Raw genomic sequence first — 14,193 nt, 5'->3', positions numbered from 1 at the left:
AACATGGGGTTCAAAACAACCCTGAGGTCAAGAGTTGCATGCTCTATCAACTGAGCCAGTCAGGCGCCCCTATATCTTGCAGCCATTATAGTTGCTCTCAGACACCAGAGTTCACTTTTAATGAATTAGAGAGGTCTTCCCTTAGGAATTCTCTTCCTAGAATCTGTTCCTGATACCTCAGCTTTCTTAATGTGTTTGAAATGAAAAAAACCACAGTTATCAGACTATAGCTTTGAATAATAATTACAAAGTTTTATTTTTTCATCTAAAAAAGCAGATATGTACTTTCTATTATTCCTATCTATGAAAATGACCAATATTTATAATAGATACCCAATGATTAGAAAAATGAAAGTAATGAAGCAACTATAATAAACTTAAACTTATAATAAATAAAAAATAAATGGAGTTTTAAAGTTAATAACTATGCAAAAATCAAAATTAAATTACTTTTTCCAAATTCCTTCCTGATGGACCAATATTAAAATTCAGTGGGCTTCTTTAGACTTGGCTATGGTAAGAAAACTTTTTTTTTTTCCTTTTAAGTAGACTCTCTACCCAACATGGGGCTTGAACTAACAACCCCGAGATCAAAAGCTGCATGCTCTTCCCACTGAGCCATCAGGCACCGCTGACAAGAAAAAAAATTTTTTTAATTGAAAAAAAAAATGTTTGTTTAATTTTTGAGAGAAAGAGAGAGAGAGAGAGAGAGAGCAAGTCGGGGAAGGGCAGAGAGAAAGGGAGAACAGAATCCAAAGCAGGCTCCAGGGTCTAAGCTGTCAGCACAGAGCCCAATGCGGGGCTCAAACTCAGGAAGAGTGAGATCATGACTTGAGCCAAAATCACACACCAACTGACTAAGCCACCCAGGCGCCCCGAGAAAATTTTTCTTGATAACAGCTCTGGTCTGCAATCATTCACCTTACTCTTGAGTTCTACCAGAAACTAATAAACCAAACCAAACAAAAATCTTTAAATTTAGATAAGAATCTGGCAATTATTTGGTCTAGCTGCAAAATCAGTGCATGAAGTCTTCTACCTAAGCCATGGTCTCATATAGAACTAGTGTTGCATTACTATAAAATGTACTCCCCATTATTACTGGATTTTTTTTATTGTTATACAATTCCTTTTTATGTTAAGCTCAAAATTCCTGGTAGTTTGAACCTACCATGGGACTGCTATACAAACTGATAAAAAATTTCTATGTGATAAAGCATATACATATCTGAAGGTTATAATGCATGGTCCCAAGTTTTGGTTTTCTAAGCTGACCACCCCACTTTATTCTTTTTTCTTAAATGTTCCAAAGATTCTAGCCACTGCACTAGCTTTTGTGTAGCCAATTAAGTTTCTCATGTCTCCCTTTAAAATGTAGTCTCTGGAAATGAACAGCAAGTTTCAGTGTAGTTTGAAAGGCAATAAATTGTCAATTGTCTATTCTATTATTGTGACTGGAGATTATGTTAGCATTTTTGTTTGTGGCCAACTTAATCCCAAAATCCATTTCATCTGAACTGCTGGTAAACTATTTCGTTTTGTCAAATTGTGAAAAGTTCCATGAAAAAGCTCACGGTTATGCTGGACTATTTTTAGAAATAAAGATGTCTAAGTGATAACAACTCAAGAAAGCCTAGTAAACTACAGTAGATAACAAGTTTTAGTCTGAAGACATGTAGGACAAACCTCTTTAATAAAATATTTGGTTTTCCAGGGTGTGCCTGTTTCAGTACGATGCCTTTCTTCAGTCCTCTGGCGTTCTTCCAGAGTACGTTTATGCTCTGTGGCTTTCTCGATTTCAGATTCCCTCAGAGAATCTGTCACATTTTTCCACAATCGCCTATAATTTGAAAAAACACACATTTTACATTCTTTAGAAAAATATAATTAAGTAGAACTTATACCTTGAAATTAATAGTAATTTTTAAAAATTGTTTCCTAAATCAGATCTATAATTTCATGCTTATGAGTTATAAGAATACTGACAACTATGTTTCTGATACTAATGTCAAAGATGCTGCTGCTTCTGTTTTCTTTTTAAATTAAGAATAATTTGTATCTTCACAAGTTATAAACATATTGTTTTTTTAAGAAGCTTAGGAAATAATAAGCAAAAAGGTAAATACAGTTTTTAAAAGCTGAAAGGTAAGAGAGACCACTTTCTGCTTCTGGACATGATGAAATAATAGGGACCAGAATTACCTTCATGCCTTTAATCAAGTAGGAAACCAGACAAAATATATTGAAACAACGGTTTGTAGATATTGAGCAAAAGCCAGTACAGAACACTGATTCCTGTTAATCGGGAAATAAATGAGGGGAGTCCTATGGGTGCTCCAACTCACTGACTAGAGTTTATAGGCACAGCAGAGACAGGAAAGCTCAACAAACTCCAAGCAAAAGAAAACTGCAAGATAATTCTTTGGGGGAAAAAACAGTCTGTTCAACAAATGGTGCTGGGACAACTAGATATCTACAAGCAAAAAGAGGACCTTAGACCCTTACCTCATAATACAACTTTTACAAAAGATAGGAGAAAAATCTTTTTTTTTTTTTTTTAAGTTTGTTTGTTTGTTTAGAGAGATAGCGTGCAAACAGGGGAAGGGGAAGACACAGAAGGAGAGAGAGAATCCCAAGCAGGCTACGCACTGTCATCACAGAGCCTGATGCGGGGCTCGAACTCACAAACCATGAGATCATGACCTGAGCTGCAATCAAGAGTCGGGATACTTAACTGAGCCACCCAGGTGCCCGGACAGAAGAAAATCTTTAAGTCTTTGGGTTGGGCAAAGATTTCTTAGATATAATACCAAAACCACAATCCACAAAACACTGATAATCTCATCTCAGAAAAATAAAACCCTTTATACTGAAAGGAAAAAAAAACCACTAAGAAAATTAAAAAATGAGCAACAAAGAGAAAATATTTGAAAAACACATATCCAATAAAAAATCTGAATCCAGAATTCACAAAGAACTCCTACAATCCAATAGGAAGACAATCATACATTTCACCAAAGAAGATACACAAATGGCTAATTAATTAGCATATGAAAATATGTTCAACATCATTAGTCATTTGGAACATGTGAATTAAAATCACATTTTAGGGGCGCCTGGGTGGCGCAGTCGGTTAAGCGTCCGACTTCAGCCAGGTCACGATCTCGCGGTCCGTGAGTTTGAGCCCCGCGTCAGGCTCTGGGCTGATGGCTCGGAGCCTGGAGCCTGTTTCCGATTCTGTGTCTCCCTCTCTCTGCACCTCCCCTGTTCATGCTCTGTCTCTCTCTGTCCCAAAAATAAATAAAAAACGTTGAAAAAAAAATTTAAAAAAAAAAAAAAAAAAAATAAAATCACATTTTAAGACACTATTTCACACCAACTAGAATGGGTATAAGGCAGGCAATAACAAATGTTGATGAGGATGTGAACTGGAACACTTATACATTGCCGGCAGGAATGTAAAAGGATGCAGCCATCTTGGAAATTAGTTTGGCAGTTTCCTGAAAAGTCAAATGTAAAACTTGTAGACAACCCAGCAATTCCACTTTCAGATATTTACCTAGAGAAATGAAAACATAGCCACCCAAAATTTATATGAGAATGTTCATAGTAGTATTAATCATCAAAGTCCAAAACTGGCAATGTCCATCAATTAGTGAATAGATAGGCAAAATGTGGTTCCATATAATGGAATACTATTCAGCAATATAAAAAAATGAACTACCGATACATGCTGTATCATGGATGAACCTTGAAAACATTATGCTAAATGAAAGAAGCCAAGCACAAGGTATCACATATTGTATGATTCCATTCATCTGAAGTGTCCAGAAAAGGCAAATTTATAGAGACAGAAAGTAGGTTCCCTGAGACTAGGGATATGAATGGACATTAACTGTAAGTGGGCATGAGTGATCTCATGGGAGGATGAAGATTGTGAAACTGATTTATGGCAATGACTGCACCATTCAGGAAAGATGCTAAAAATAACTGAATTTATACACTTGAAATAGGTGGATTTTATAATATGTAAAATACATCTTGATAAAGTTGTTTTAAAATTTATTTATTTTGAGAGAGAGAGAGAGAGAGAGAGAGTGAGCATGTGCAGGGGAGGGGCAGGGAGAGAGGCAGAGAGAGTATCCCAAGCAGGCTCTGCACTGTCAGTGCAGAGCCAGATGCAGGGCTCGAACTCACAAACCGTGAGATCATGACCTAAGCTGAAATCAAGAGTCGGAAGCTTCAGAGATTGAGCCACCCAGGTGCCCCTTGATAAAGTTTATTTAAAGTGGCACTTTTAGTATTAAAGTAGAATTCAAAGCAAGAACTATGACCACAGATAAAGATGATTATTTCATAATGATCAAGGGTTAGTACATCAAGAGACATACAATCCCAAATGTGTATGCCCCTAATACAAAGCTTCAAATAACATGAAGTAAAGACTTACAGAACTACAAAAAGAAATATTCAATTATAATTGGTAGTTTCAATAACTGATCTCAGTTACTAATCTCAACTGAACAAGTACACAGAAAATTAGTAATCACACAGAATGCTAGAAAAATACTATCAACCTACTTGAGCTAATTGATATTTACAGATTACTGTCACCTAACATCAAAAGAATATACATTCTTGCTAAGTGCACATGAAATATTTACCAAGACAGAATGTATTCAGGGTCATAAATCTCAAAAAACTTGAAGGACTGAAACCATACAAAGTACACCCTTTGGCCAAAATTAAGCTAAATTAAAAATGAATAATGGGAAGATAGCTGGAAATTTTATAAATATTTGGAAATTAAATAATGTTTTACTAAATAACTTCATGAGGGGCACCTGGGTAGCTCGGTTAAGTGTCCTACCTCAGCTCAGATCATGATCTCATGGTTTGTGGGTTCAAGCCCCTCATCGGGCTCTGTGCTGACAGCTCAGAGCCTGGAGCCTGCTTTGGATTCTTTCTGTGTCTCCCTCTCTGCTCCTCCCCTGCTCACACTTTGTGTTCCTCTCTCTCTCTCAAAAACCAACATTAAAAAAAAAAAATTAAATAACTTCATGAGTCACAAGGGAAATTAGAAAATATATATCAAGAATTCAAAAGTTGTGAGATATAGACAAAGCAGACTTAGAAATATATTAAATATATATATTAGGGGAAAAGGAAAAACAATGGCCTAATCAGGGGTCAGACAACTATGGCTGGTTGCCCATTTTTGTGAATAGATTTTTATTGTAACATAGGGATATCTATCTATCCTTTCACTGTTTGTGGCTGCTTTCATGCTACAGTGGTAGAGTTGAGTAGTTGTGGTAGAGACTATCTGGCCCATTAGGCCTAAAATATTTATTCTCTGGCCTTTTATAGAAGTGTGCTGATCCCTGACCCAAGCTTCCCTTTTAAGAAACGAGAAAAAGGAAGAGCAAATGATGCACCAAGTAAGCAGAAAAGAGGAAATAAAAAAGAGCAGAAATCAATGAAGAAAATAGAAATACAGACAAAAACCAATGAAACCAAACACTAGTTCTCTGAGTAAAATTAATAAATCATTAATCACATTGATTAGGAAAAGAAAATATTACCAACATGAAGAATTAAAGTAGGGACATCACTACAGATCCTACACACATTAAAAGAAAACTAAGGGAATATAACTTATATGCCAATAAATTCGACAAATTAGATTAAATGAATCAATTTCTTGAAAGATACACAAACTGCCAAAGTTCACTCAAGACAACCTCAATATCAATATAAAGGTATTGAATTTGTAGTTAAAAACCTTTCCCTAAAGAAAACAACAGACCAACCAATATCCCCCATGAATGTAGATATAAAAAAATCCTTAATAAAATTTTAGCAAAGAGAATCCAGGAGTATCTCTTAAACATCTGCTTTAGGGGTGCTGGGTGGCTCAGTAGGTTAGGCGTCCAACTCTTGCTTTTAGCTCAGGTCATGATCTCACATTTCATGAGACTGGGCCCCCCGTGTCAGGCTCAGTGTTGAGAAGAGTGGAGCCTACTTGGGATTCTCTGTCCCTCTCTTTGCCCCTCCCCCCTCAAAATAAATAAATAAACATTTAAAAAAATCTGCTTTAATATAGCTGGATTCTTATAGCTGTTTCTACATTCAGTCTGTTGTGATATGTTGTTTTAGTTAAAGTATATAAAGAAAACCTGGCCTCACACTGATACATAGTTGAAAAGAAAGTATTTTATTTTTTGAAGTTTATTTATTTATTTTGAGAGACAGAGAGAGTGAGCAGGGAGGGGCAAAAAGAGAGGAAGAGAGAGAGAATTCCAAACAGGCTCCCCACTGACAGTGCAGAGCCTGATGTGGGGCTTGAACCCATGAACTGTGAGATCATGACCTGACCTGAAACCAAGAGCCAGATGCTTAATCAACTGAGCCACCCAGGCGCCCCTAGATTGCACATATAAGTGAGATCATACAGTATCTGTCTTTTTGACTTATTTCACTTAGGATGATACCTTCAAGGTCCATCCATGTTGTCACAAATGGCAGGATTTCCTTCTTTTTTATGGTTGAATAAAATTCCACTGTATATATATACTGTAACTTCTTTTTTAAGTTTTTTAAAAATATTTTTTTAGTAATCTCTACACTCAACATGGGGCTCAAACTTACAACCCTGACATCAAGAGTTGCATTTTCTTACAACTCAGCCAGCCAGGTGCCCGTATATACTACAACTTCTTTATCCATTCATCTGTTGATGGACACTTAGGTTGCTTCTTCCTATCTACCTACCTTCTTGTCTATCTATCTACCTATCTTCCACTGTCTCCCACCTATACCTTTTTATTATTTTATTTTTTCATTTTATTTATTTTTTCATAATGATAAGTGTACTTTTTAATCCCCATCTTCTATTTTTCCAACCCTGTCCCCTTCCTCCCTTCTGGTAACCATCAGTTTGTGCTCTATAGCTAAGAGTCCGTTTCTTGGTTTGTCTTGTTTTCCCTTTGCTCATTTGTTTCTTAAATTCCACACACGAGTGAAATCATATGGTATTTGTCTTTCTCTGACTAACTTACTTTGCTTAGCATTCTACTCTGCAGCTCCATCCATGTCATTGCAAATGGTAAGATTTCATTCTTTTTTATGGCTGAATAATATTCCATTGCATACACATAACCAAATCTTCTTTATCCATTCATCTATTGATGGACACTTGGGCTGCTTCCATAGTTTGGCTATTGTAAATAATACTGCTATAAACATAGGGAAGCATGTACCCCTTTGAATTAGTGTTTCTGTATTTTGGGGGTAAATACCCCATAGTGCGATTACTGGATCATAGGGTAGTTCTATTTTTAATTTTCTGAGAAAACTCCATACTGTTTTCCATAGTGGCTGCACCAGTTTGCATTCCCACCAACCGTGTACAACGGTTCCTTTTTTTCCACATCCTCGCCAACACTTGTTGTATCGGTCCTTTATATATTTTAGATACTAACTCTTTATTGGATATGTCATTTGCAAATTTCTTCTACCATTCAGTAGGCTGCCTTTCATTTTTGTTGATTGTTTCCTTTGCTGTGCAGAAACTTTTCACTTGGATGTAGTCCCAATAGTTTATTTTTGCTTTTATTTCCCTTGCCTCAGGAGACATATCTATGAAAATGTTGCTATGGATGATGTCAGAGAGATTACTGCCTGTGCTCTCTTCTAGGACTTTTATGGTTTCAGGTCTCATATTTAGGTCTTTAATCCATACGTCGTTTCCATTTAAATTTTATTATTAGCCAAAAATACTGCCAATTGTTTTCCTTGAAGTGTCATGTTCAGATCATCTATTTATAAGAAAAATGTCTGCCCAATACTGAAATTAGAATAGTCATGGTTTGCCATTCATTTAAGTAGAAATGGTGTTTTATGAAAACAGAAATTAATTCAGCTTATAACTCAAACAACTGCACACGTGCTTTTCCTCCGGATAACTACCGTACTTCAATATCTACCAGCAGTGCTTTATGCATACTCCCAATCTGTCATGTAGAATAGTAAAAAGATGGGTCCTCAATGATACAGATTTAATGAAACCAACAATCTATACTGCTTTTTCAAGGACTTTTTTTTTTTAAAAACCCTGGCATCTTAAAAAAAATGCAAGTACATGGGCAGTGAAGAACACAATGACTGTGTACAGTTTTGTGTCACTGCCTTGATTACTCTAAGGCCCAGCAGTGCTACCCACAACTTCTGATGCACCATCAGTGCAAGTGCCAACAGAATGAAAGGGCAAATAGCATCGTGGCATTATTATGAAAATAAAATTGAACTTATAAACCTTGTTAAAAAATCTCAAGGACCGTAGGGGGTCCATAGACCAAACCTTAAGAACCTCTCCTTTTGAATCACTATATTGTACACCTAAAACTAATTTCACAATGTATGTTAACTATACTGGAATTAAAATAAAATAGAAACAACTTCTCCTTTAGGGTAAACTCCAAAAGAAAAATTTTCCCCAATCATTACTTTTTTACTTCTAAATGCAATCTGAGTCTTTGGTTAATGGGTATTTAATTCCTTTATGTATATAGTAATAAATAGTTTAGTTCTACTTACATGATCTGAACTTAAGATGTTTAATGCTTCCTTGTATTTCACTTTTTCTTTTTTAAATTGATACAACAATACTTCCACAGGATATAAAATTTAAATAGTTCAAAAGGGGATTCTATGAAAGATTAAGTCTCTTTCCTATCCTACATCCCAGTACTCCTCTCCAGAAGCAACCACTATTTTTCATTTTCTTAGTGAGCATTTTTTTTTCTCCTTTTGTGAACTGCCTCTTTATGTCCTTTGTCCATTTTTCTAATGGGGTACTTATTTTCTTGTTAATAATTTGTAAACGTTTTTATGATAAGGATAGTAATCTTTTGACTATTAAATATTGTAATATTTTTTCCCAGCTTACAAATGCAAACTGGTGAAGTGACCTGCCTAAGGTTGCAAATTAGTGAAAAGGCTTCGATTAAGATCCAGAGCTTCTGACTCTTTCTTGTATGGATGTAAGGATAACATACCTGGATTCAAATGGATCTTGCTTCTCCAGAGGTCTTACTCTTTTCCTTGTTACTGCCAACTTAGTTAAATCCACATACTTTGTCTCTCCATTGCTATAAGTGAACTCAAGAACACTATTCCATTCGCCTTGCACTCTGCATACCACAGTATTGGTGATGTTGTGCTTTACTTCACCTGTAACCCTAGAAGCAGGTAAAAAATAAAGATATGCTCTAATAAGTGAAACTGGGCTTATTCTTAGAACTCTGAAACCTATAAACGTACCTTCTGAATTGTTTAAATTGGGTATACAGTTCACTTCAGTTTGTCAGTGCCAAAGTCAGACTCTGTAAATCCCATGAGAGCTTACTAGGTAATTTTTTCAAATAATATCAACTTTAATCTTTTTTTCTAAGTTTATTTACTTTGAGAGAGACAGTGTGAGTGGGGGAAGGGCAGAGAGAGAGGGAGGGAGAGAATCGCAAGCAGGCTCCCAGGCTGTCAGCAAGAAATGTAAGATCATGACCTGAGCCCATACCAAGAGTCTGATGCTTAACCAACTGAGCCACCCAGGTGCCTCTCAACTTTAATGTTCAGAAAGAATACTGGGAATCAAACCAGAGACTAAGTTACCATGAATGATCACAAGGTGTGATCTTTAAATGTTTGCTACAAACAAAACTATTATAATATTAAAACTAAACAGAAATATAAAAAATATTAACATTTTTATTATGGTTTTAAGATGTCACAACATTACAATTGAAATGTTTTTTAAAAACTAGTCTTGTTTACTTAAATTTTAGTCCTATTTACTAGTCTTATTTACTTAAAAGTTTAGGGGCGCCTGGGTGGCTCAGTTGGTTAAGCGTCCAACTTTGGCTCAGGTCATGATCTCATGGCTCGTGAGTTCGAGCCCCATGTCGGCCTCTGTGCTGACAGCTCAGAGCCTGGAGCCTGCTTCAGATTCTGTGTGTGTGTGTCTCTCTCTCTCACTGCCCACTCACACTCTGTCTCTCTCAAAAACATGAGAGAGGGATTCTGTGTCTCCCTCGCTCTCTCAAAAAAATAAATACACATTAAAAAAAAAAGTTTGAGGTCCCTATATTTGAATTTCTGGGTATGTTGATTTTGTATAAAATCACATAAGCCTAACTTTAAATTAAATATAGAAACCAGCTAAACCAATAAGAGGTTGAAAAATAGAAAAAATAAATTAAAAATTTTAATATTCTCTTGCCAAAATAGAAAAATTAAAAGAGTACCAGTATATAAAAATTATCATCATTGACACAGAACTCAGAGAGAACTCAAACACTACTGTTGAAAGTTTAATGAAGAGTTATCTGGCCAGTGTATCAACAGACAGGATGCAGTTCAAATGAAGATCGGAATAAACAGGTCTAATTATTTTTAATGAAGTGTTTTGTGTTCACTGTAGGACACAAGAAACAACAGGGTCAGATAAGATAGAGGTTCAGAACTTAGAGAACAGTGGGCAAGTGTTAGGGTCTAATCAGTGCATCAGTGATTGCGGTTTATCTGGATTCAAAAGCAATCCACAGGACCAAAGCCCAGAGGTTCAGGCTACAGGAACCCTAAGTAGCAGTTGTCAGGTATAAGCCAAGAACCTAAGAACCAGAAAGACACAGCAGAATTTAGGGCGCCCATAGCTTTCAAACAGGCTAAGTTAATTAAAGGTCTGCAAACTCAGAACTCAAGGCAGAGATATAGGGGCCAAAAAGCAAATGATCAATGAACCAGATTTTGGAGATTAAGGTAAGAGAGGTTTGGAAACCAACAGCAAACCAAATATCCAAAATCAAAAGTTAGGCATAACTCTAGCTCACTAGATACAAAGAACACCATGACTACAAGTGTGCCTGATTACAATAGAGGTGGGAACTCAGTTATATTTCAAAGTATAGTAAAACCTTGGCTTGCGAGCATAATTCGTTCTGGAAACATGCTTATAATCCAAAGCACTTGTATATCAAAGCGAATTTCCCCGTAAGAAATAATGGAAACTCAGATGATTTGTTCCACAACCCAAAAATATTCATACAAAAGTGATTACAATACTGTAATAGAACACAAAATAATTAAGAAAATACAAAATATAAAGAAAAATAAACACATTAACCTGTACTTATCTTTAAAAACCTTCATGGCTTGTGTGAGGGAGATAAGAGAGAGGAGGGTTATTGTGCAGGACTTTCACTATCACTAATGGAATCACTGTTATGTATTGGCTCAATGGAATCTTTTTCTGCATCAGGGCCATTGTATATGCTTGCATGGATGTTGACTACAGTATAGTATTAATAAACTCTTGCCACATATTGTATTTAATCCAACTGGCAATAAGGCAGCAGAGGAAAGGGTCTATATCTGCAGGCAGCCTGACCTAGAATGAAGCAAAGCATTCCTAAGCTTACTCTTGTATGGAAAAGCAAAGGACTGTCCATAGGTGGTTTGAAGTGACAAAAAATACACTAATGCCAGTTGTGGGCACCTTCCAACATTCTGAAAATCACTGATTTCTGCCAAACACTACAGCCTGAGACCAAGCACCTGAACATGGGAGACGATCACCACAATTCCACAGCAAGCAAGAAAGAACCATTGGCTCAGTTGTGATCATGTGACATTCGGCATCACGTACCACTCGTATTGCAAGACATCACTCATTTATCAAGTTAAAATTTATTAGAAATGTTTGCTCGCTTGCAGAACACTCACAGAACAAGTTACTCGCAATCCAAGGTTTAACCGTATATAAATTTAAATAATTCTACTGCTAAGGGCTTCTTGCCTGACTGAATATTTCTTGTGATGTCCATGTTTCCTCTCTGATCCCACTTGCCAACATTGTTCCCTTCTTTGGAAATTTGTTTCCAACCAAACAGGATTTGAGGAGATGACACAGAACACTTATCTCTTCTCTTTTCCATCCATACATACCCAGAATGAGATAGATAGATAGATAGATTTTTTTTTAATTTGTTTATTTTGAAGGGGGCGGGAGAGCAAGTGAGGGAGGGGCAGAGAGGAAGGAGAGAGGCTGTCACTCCCAACACTGTCACTGTCAGTGCAGAACCCAACACGGGGCCTGAACTCACAAACCACAAGATCATTAACAGACTAAACCACCCAAACACCCTCAGAACTATGTTCTGAGAATTAAGGGACCATAATCTGGTCCTCACTTGATCTTTAACTACCATAGCACAATCTCTCAAGTTATCATGATCTCCCTCACATGCCTTTCCATTCAACAAATAGCAAACCCTAGGTCCCTGTTCATGCTGGGGTGTTGTCAGTTAGTGCAGCTACATGGTAAGAGCGGCACGAAGAGAACTGGGGCAGGGAACAAGAATTACACATACGAGAGGTGAGCCATTTCCATTCCTTTGCATGAGAAATATGCAAAAGCAACACAAGGAGGAAGAAGGGCCTTGCCTCATTCTGCTTATAATTCTTCATAACGGCCTAATGCAGGGTTGGCAAACTTCTTCTGTAAAGGACTGGGAAATAAATTATCAGGATTTGCAGGTCAGACTGTCTCTGTCACAACTGCTTAACTCTGTCACTGTTGCATGAAAGCAATTACAGACAATAAGTAAATGACTATCTAAATATATAAAGCATGTAGATCTAGATCTTGTATCAACCAGTAACATTGAATATGGTCCTTAAGATACTAAGCAAAAAGCTACATCTTAAGTTATTATCCTATTCATCTCTAAAGTGAGGATGATTGATAACTGATAAGGCATTTGTTCTCTCACTTTCTAAAAACGTGATATCAAGTTAGCCTTTTATGTGGTCTAGACTCTAGCTCTACAGCTACTTGGAATACCAGAAAATCATTGAATATATTAACTTGGCTTCATATACAAAGTTTTTATTGACTGGGGGTGCCAGGCTAGCTCAGTTGGTGGAGCATGCAACTCTTGATCTCAGGATTGTGAATTTGAGCCCCATATTGGGTATAAAGATTACTTAAAAACAAACAAACAAAAAATCTTAAAAAAAAAAAAAGTTTTTTTTTTTGTTTTTTTTTTTTTAATTTATTTTTGGGACAGAGAGAGAGACAGAGCATGAACGGGGGAGGGGCAGAGAGAGAGGGAGACACAGAATCGGAAACAGGCTCCAGGCTCCGAGCCATCAGCCCAGAGCCTGACGCGGGGCTCGAACTCACGGACCGCGAGATCGTGACCTGGCTGAAGTCGGACGCTTAACCGACTGCGCCACCCAGGCGCCCCAAAAAAAAAAAAAGTTTTTATTGATTGAAAGTTAAGACTTTAGCTTTGGGTTTTATTGATATATATCTGAAATGCTTACCTGAAGGATAATTACATTTTATGCAGAACTACTGAAGAAGACACTATTATGTTTCTAAATGCCACTATATAAGGATACCTGCAACACATCCCTTTAAAATTTAATACCAGGAAAATAGTTTGTCTTTTCTCGAAAAAGTGATAGGCTTCCTTTATCAGACAATGAGATATATGTTGAACATCATGTTTCTTTTTTTTACTTCAACATATGAGTCAGAATCAAATTTTATTTTCAGGGGTGCCTGGGTGGCTCAGTCAGTTAAGCATCTGACTCTTGATTTCGCCTCTGGTCGTGATCTCATGGTTCATGGGATTGAGCCCCACATCCCTGCTGTCAGCACAGGGCCTACCTGGGATTCTCTCTCTCCCTCAAAATAAATAAGTAAACTATAAAAAATTTTTTATTTTCAGGTATAGTAATTATCTAATCTCCTTTCCAATGCTATGATTATTATAATAATAGACTGTTTTTAACTGTCTATTATATATGACATTTTCCCTAAAAGCTTTACAAATGGTTTCCAAAGATAGGGTGCTGGATTCTAATACTACACTGAAAGCTTCTTGAAGGCAGAGATGGTCTTTCTTTCTATTCTGTATCTCCTGCATGCAGAAAAGTATGTCACTTAGCAGACAGTTCATGTCATCTTAATATCATACCACTAGATAGATAGATAGATAGATAGATAGATAGAATGCTATGTCTATTTATCTATATTGATAATTCTGACTTAGCTTTAGGATGATTTATATGATCATCATCATCTTAAAGTGAGTGTGGAAAATCTGATTAGGAGAGGACATGGGC

General features: G+C 36.6%; 1 protein-coding gene across 2 annotated transcripts in view; it reads right to left on the bottom strand.

Moving 5' to 3' along the window:
* Positions 1–14,193, bottom strand: part of OSBPL11 (oxysterol binding protein like 11) — an 88,374-nt gene that overhangs the window by 4,041 nt on the left and 70,140 nt on the right. The window contains exons 11-12 of one of the 2 annotated variants that reach the window (XM_058731075.1): positions 9,060–9,242; positions 1,687–1,840 (exon numbers count right to left, since the gene is read on the bottom strand). In XM_058731075.1, the coding sequence (XP_058587058.1) occupies positions 1,687–1,840; positions 9,060–9,242 (337 nt within the window). The remainder of the gene's footprint in view (positions 1–1,686; positions 1,841–9,059; positions 9,243–14,193) is intronic. The other variant, XM_058731076.1, reaches the window with a different exon arrangement.

This window comes from Neofelis nebulosa, chromosome 5, assembly GCF_028018385.1.
Source record: "Neofelis nebulosa isolate mNeoNeb1 chromosome 5, mNeoNeb1.pri, whole genome shotgun sequence".
Lineage (NCBI taxonomy): Eukaryota > Metazoa > Chordata > Mammalia > Carnivora > Felidae > Neofelis > Neofelis nebulosa.
Note: the sequence above shows the minus strand (reverse complement) of the source record. Positions and strands in the feature narration are given on the sequence as shown.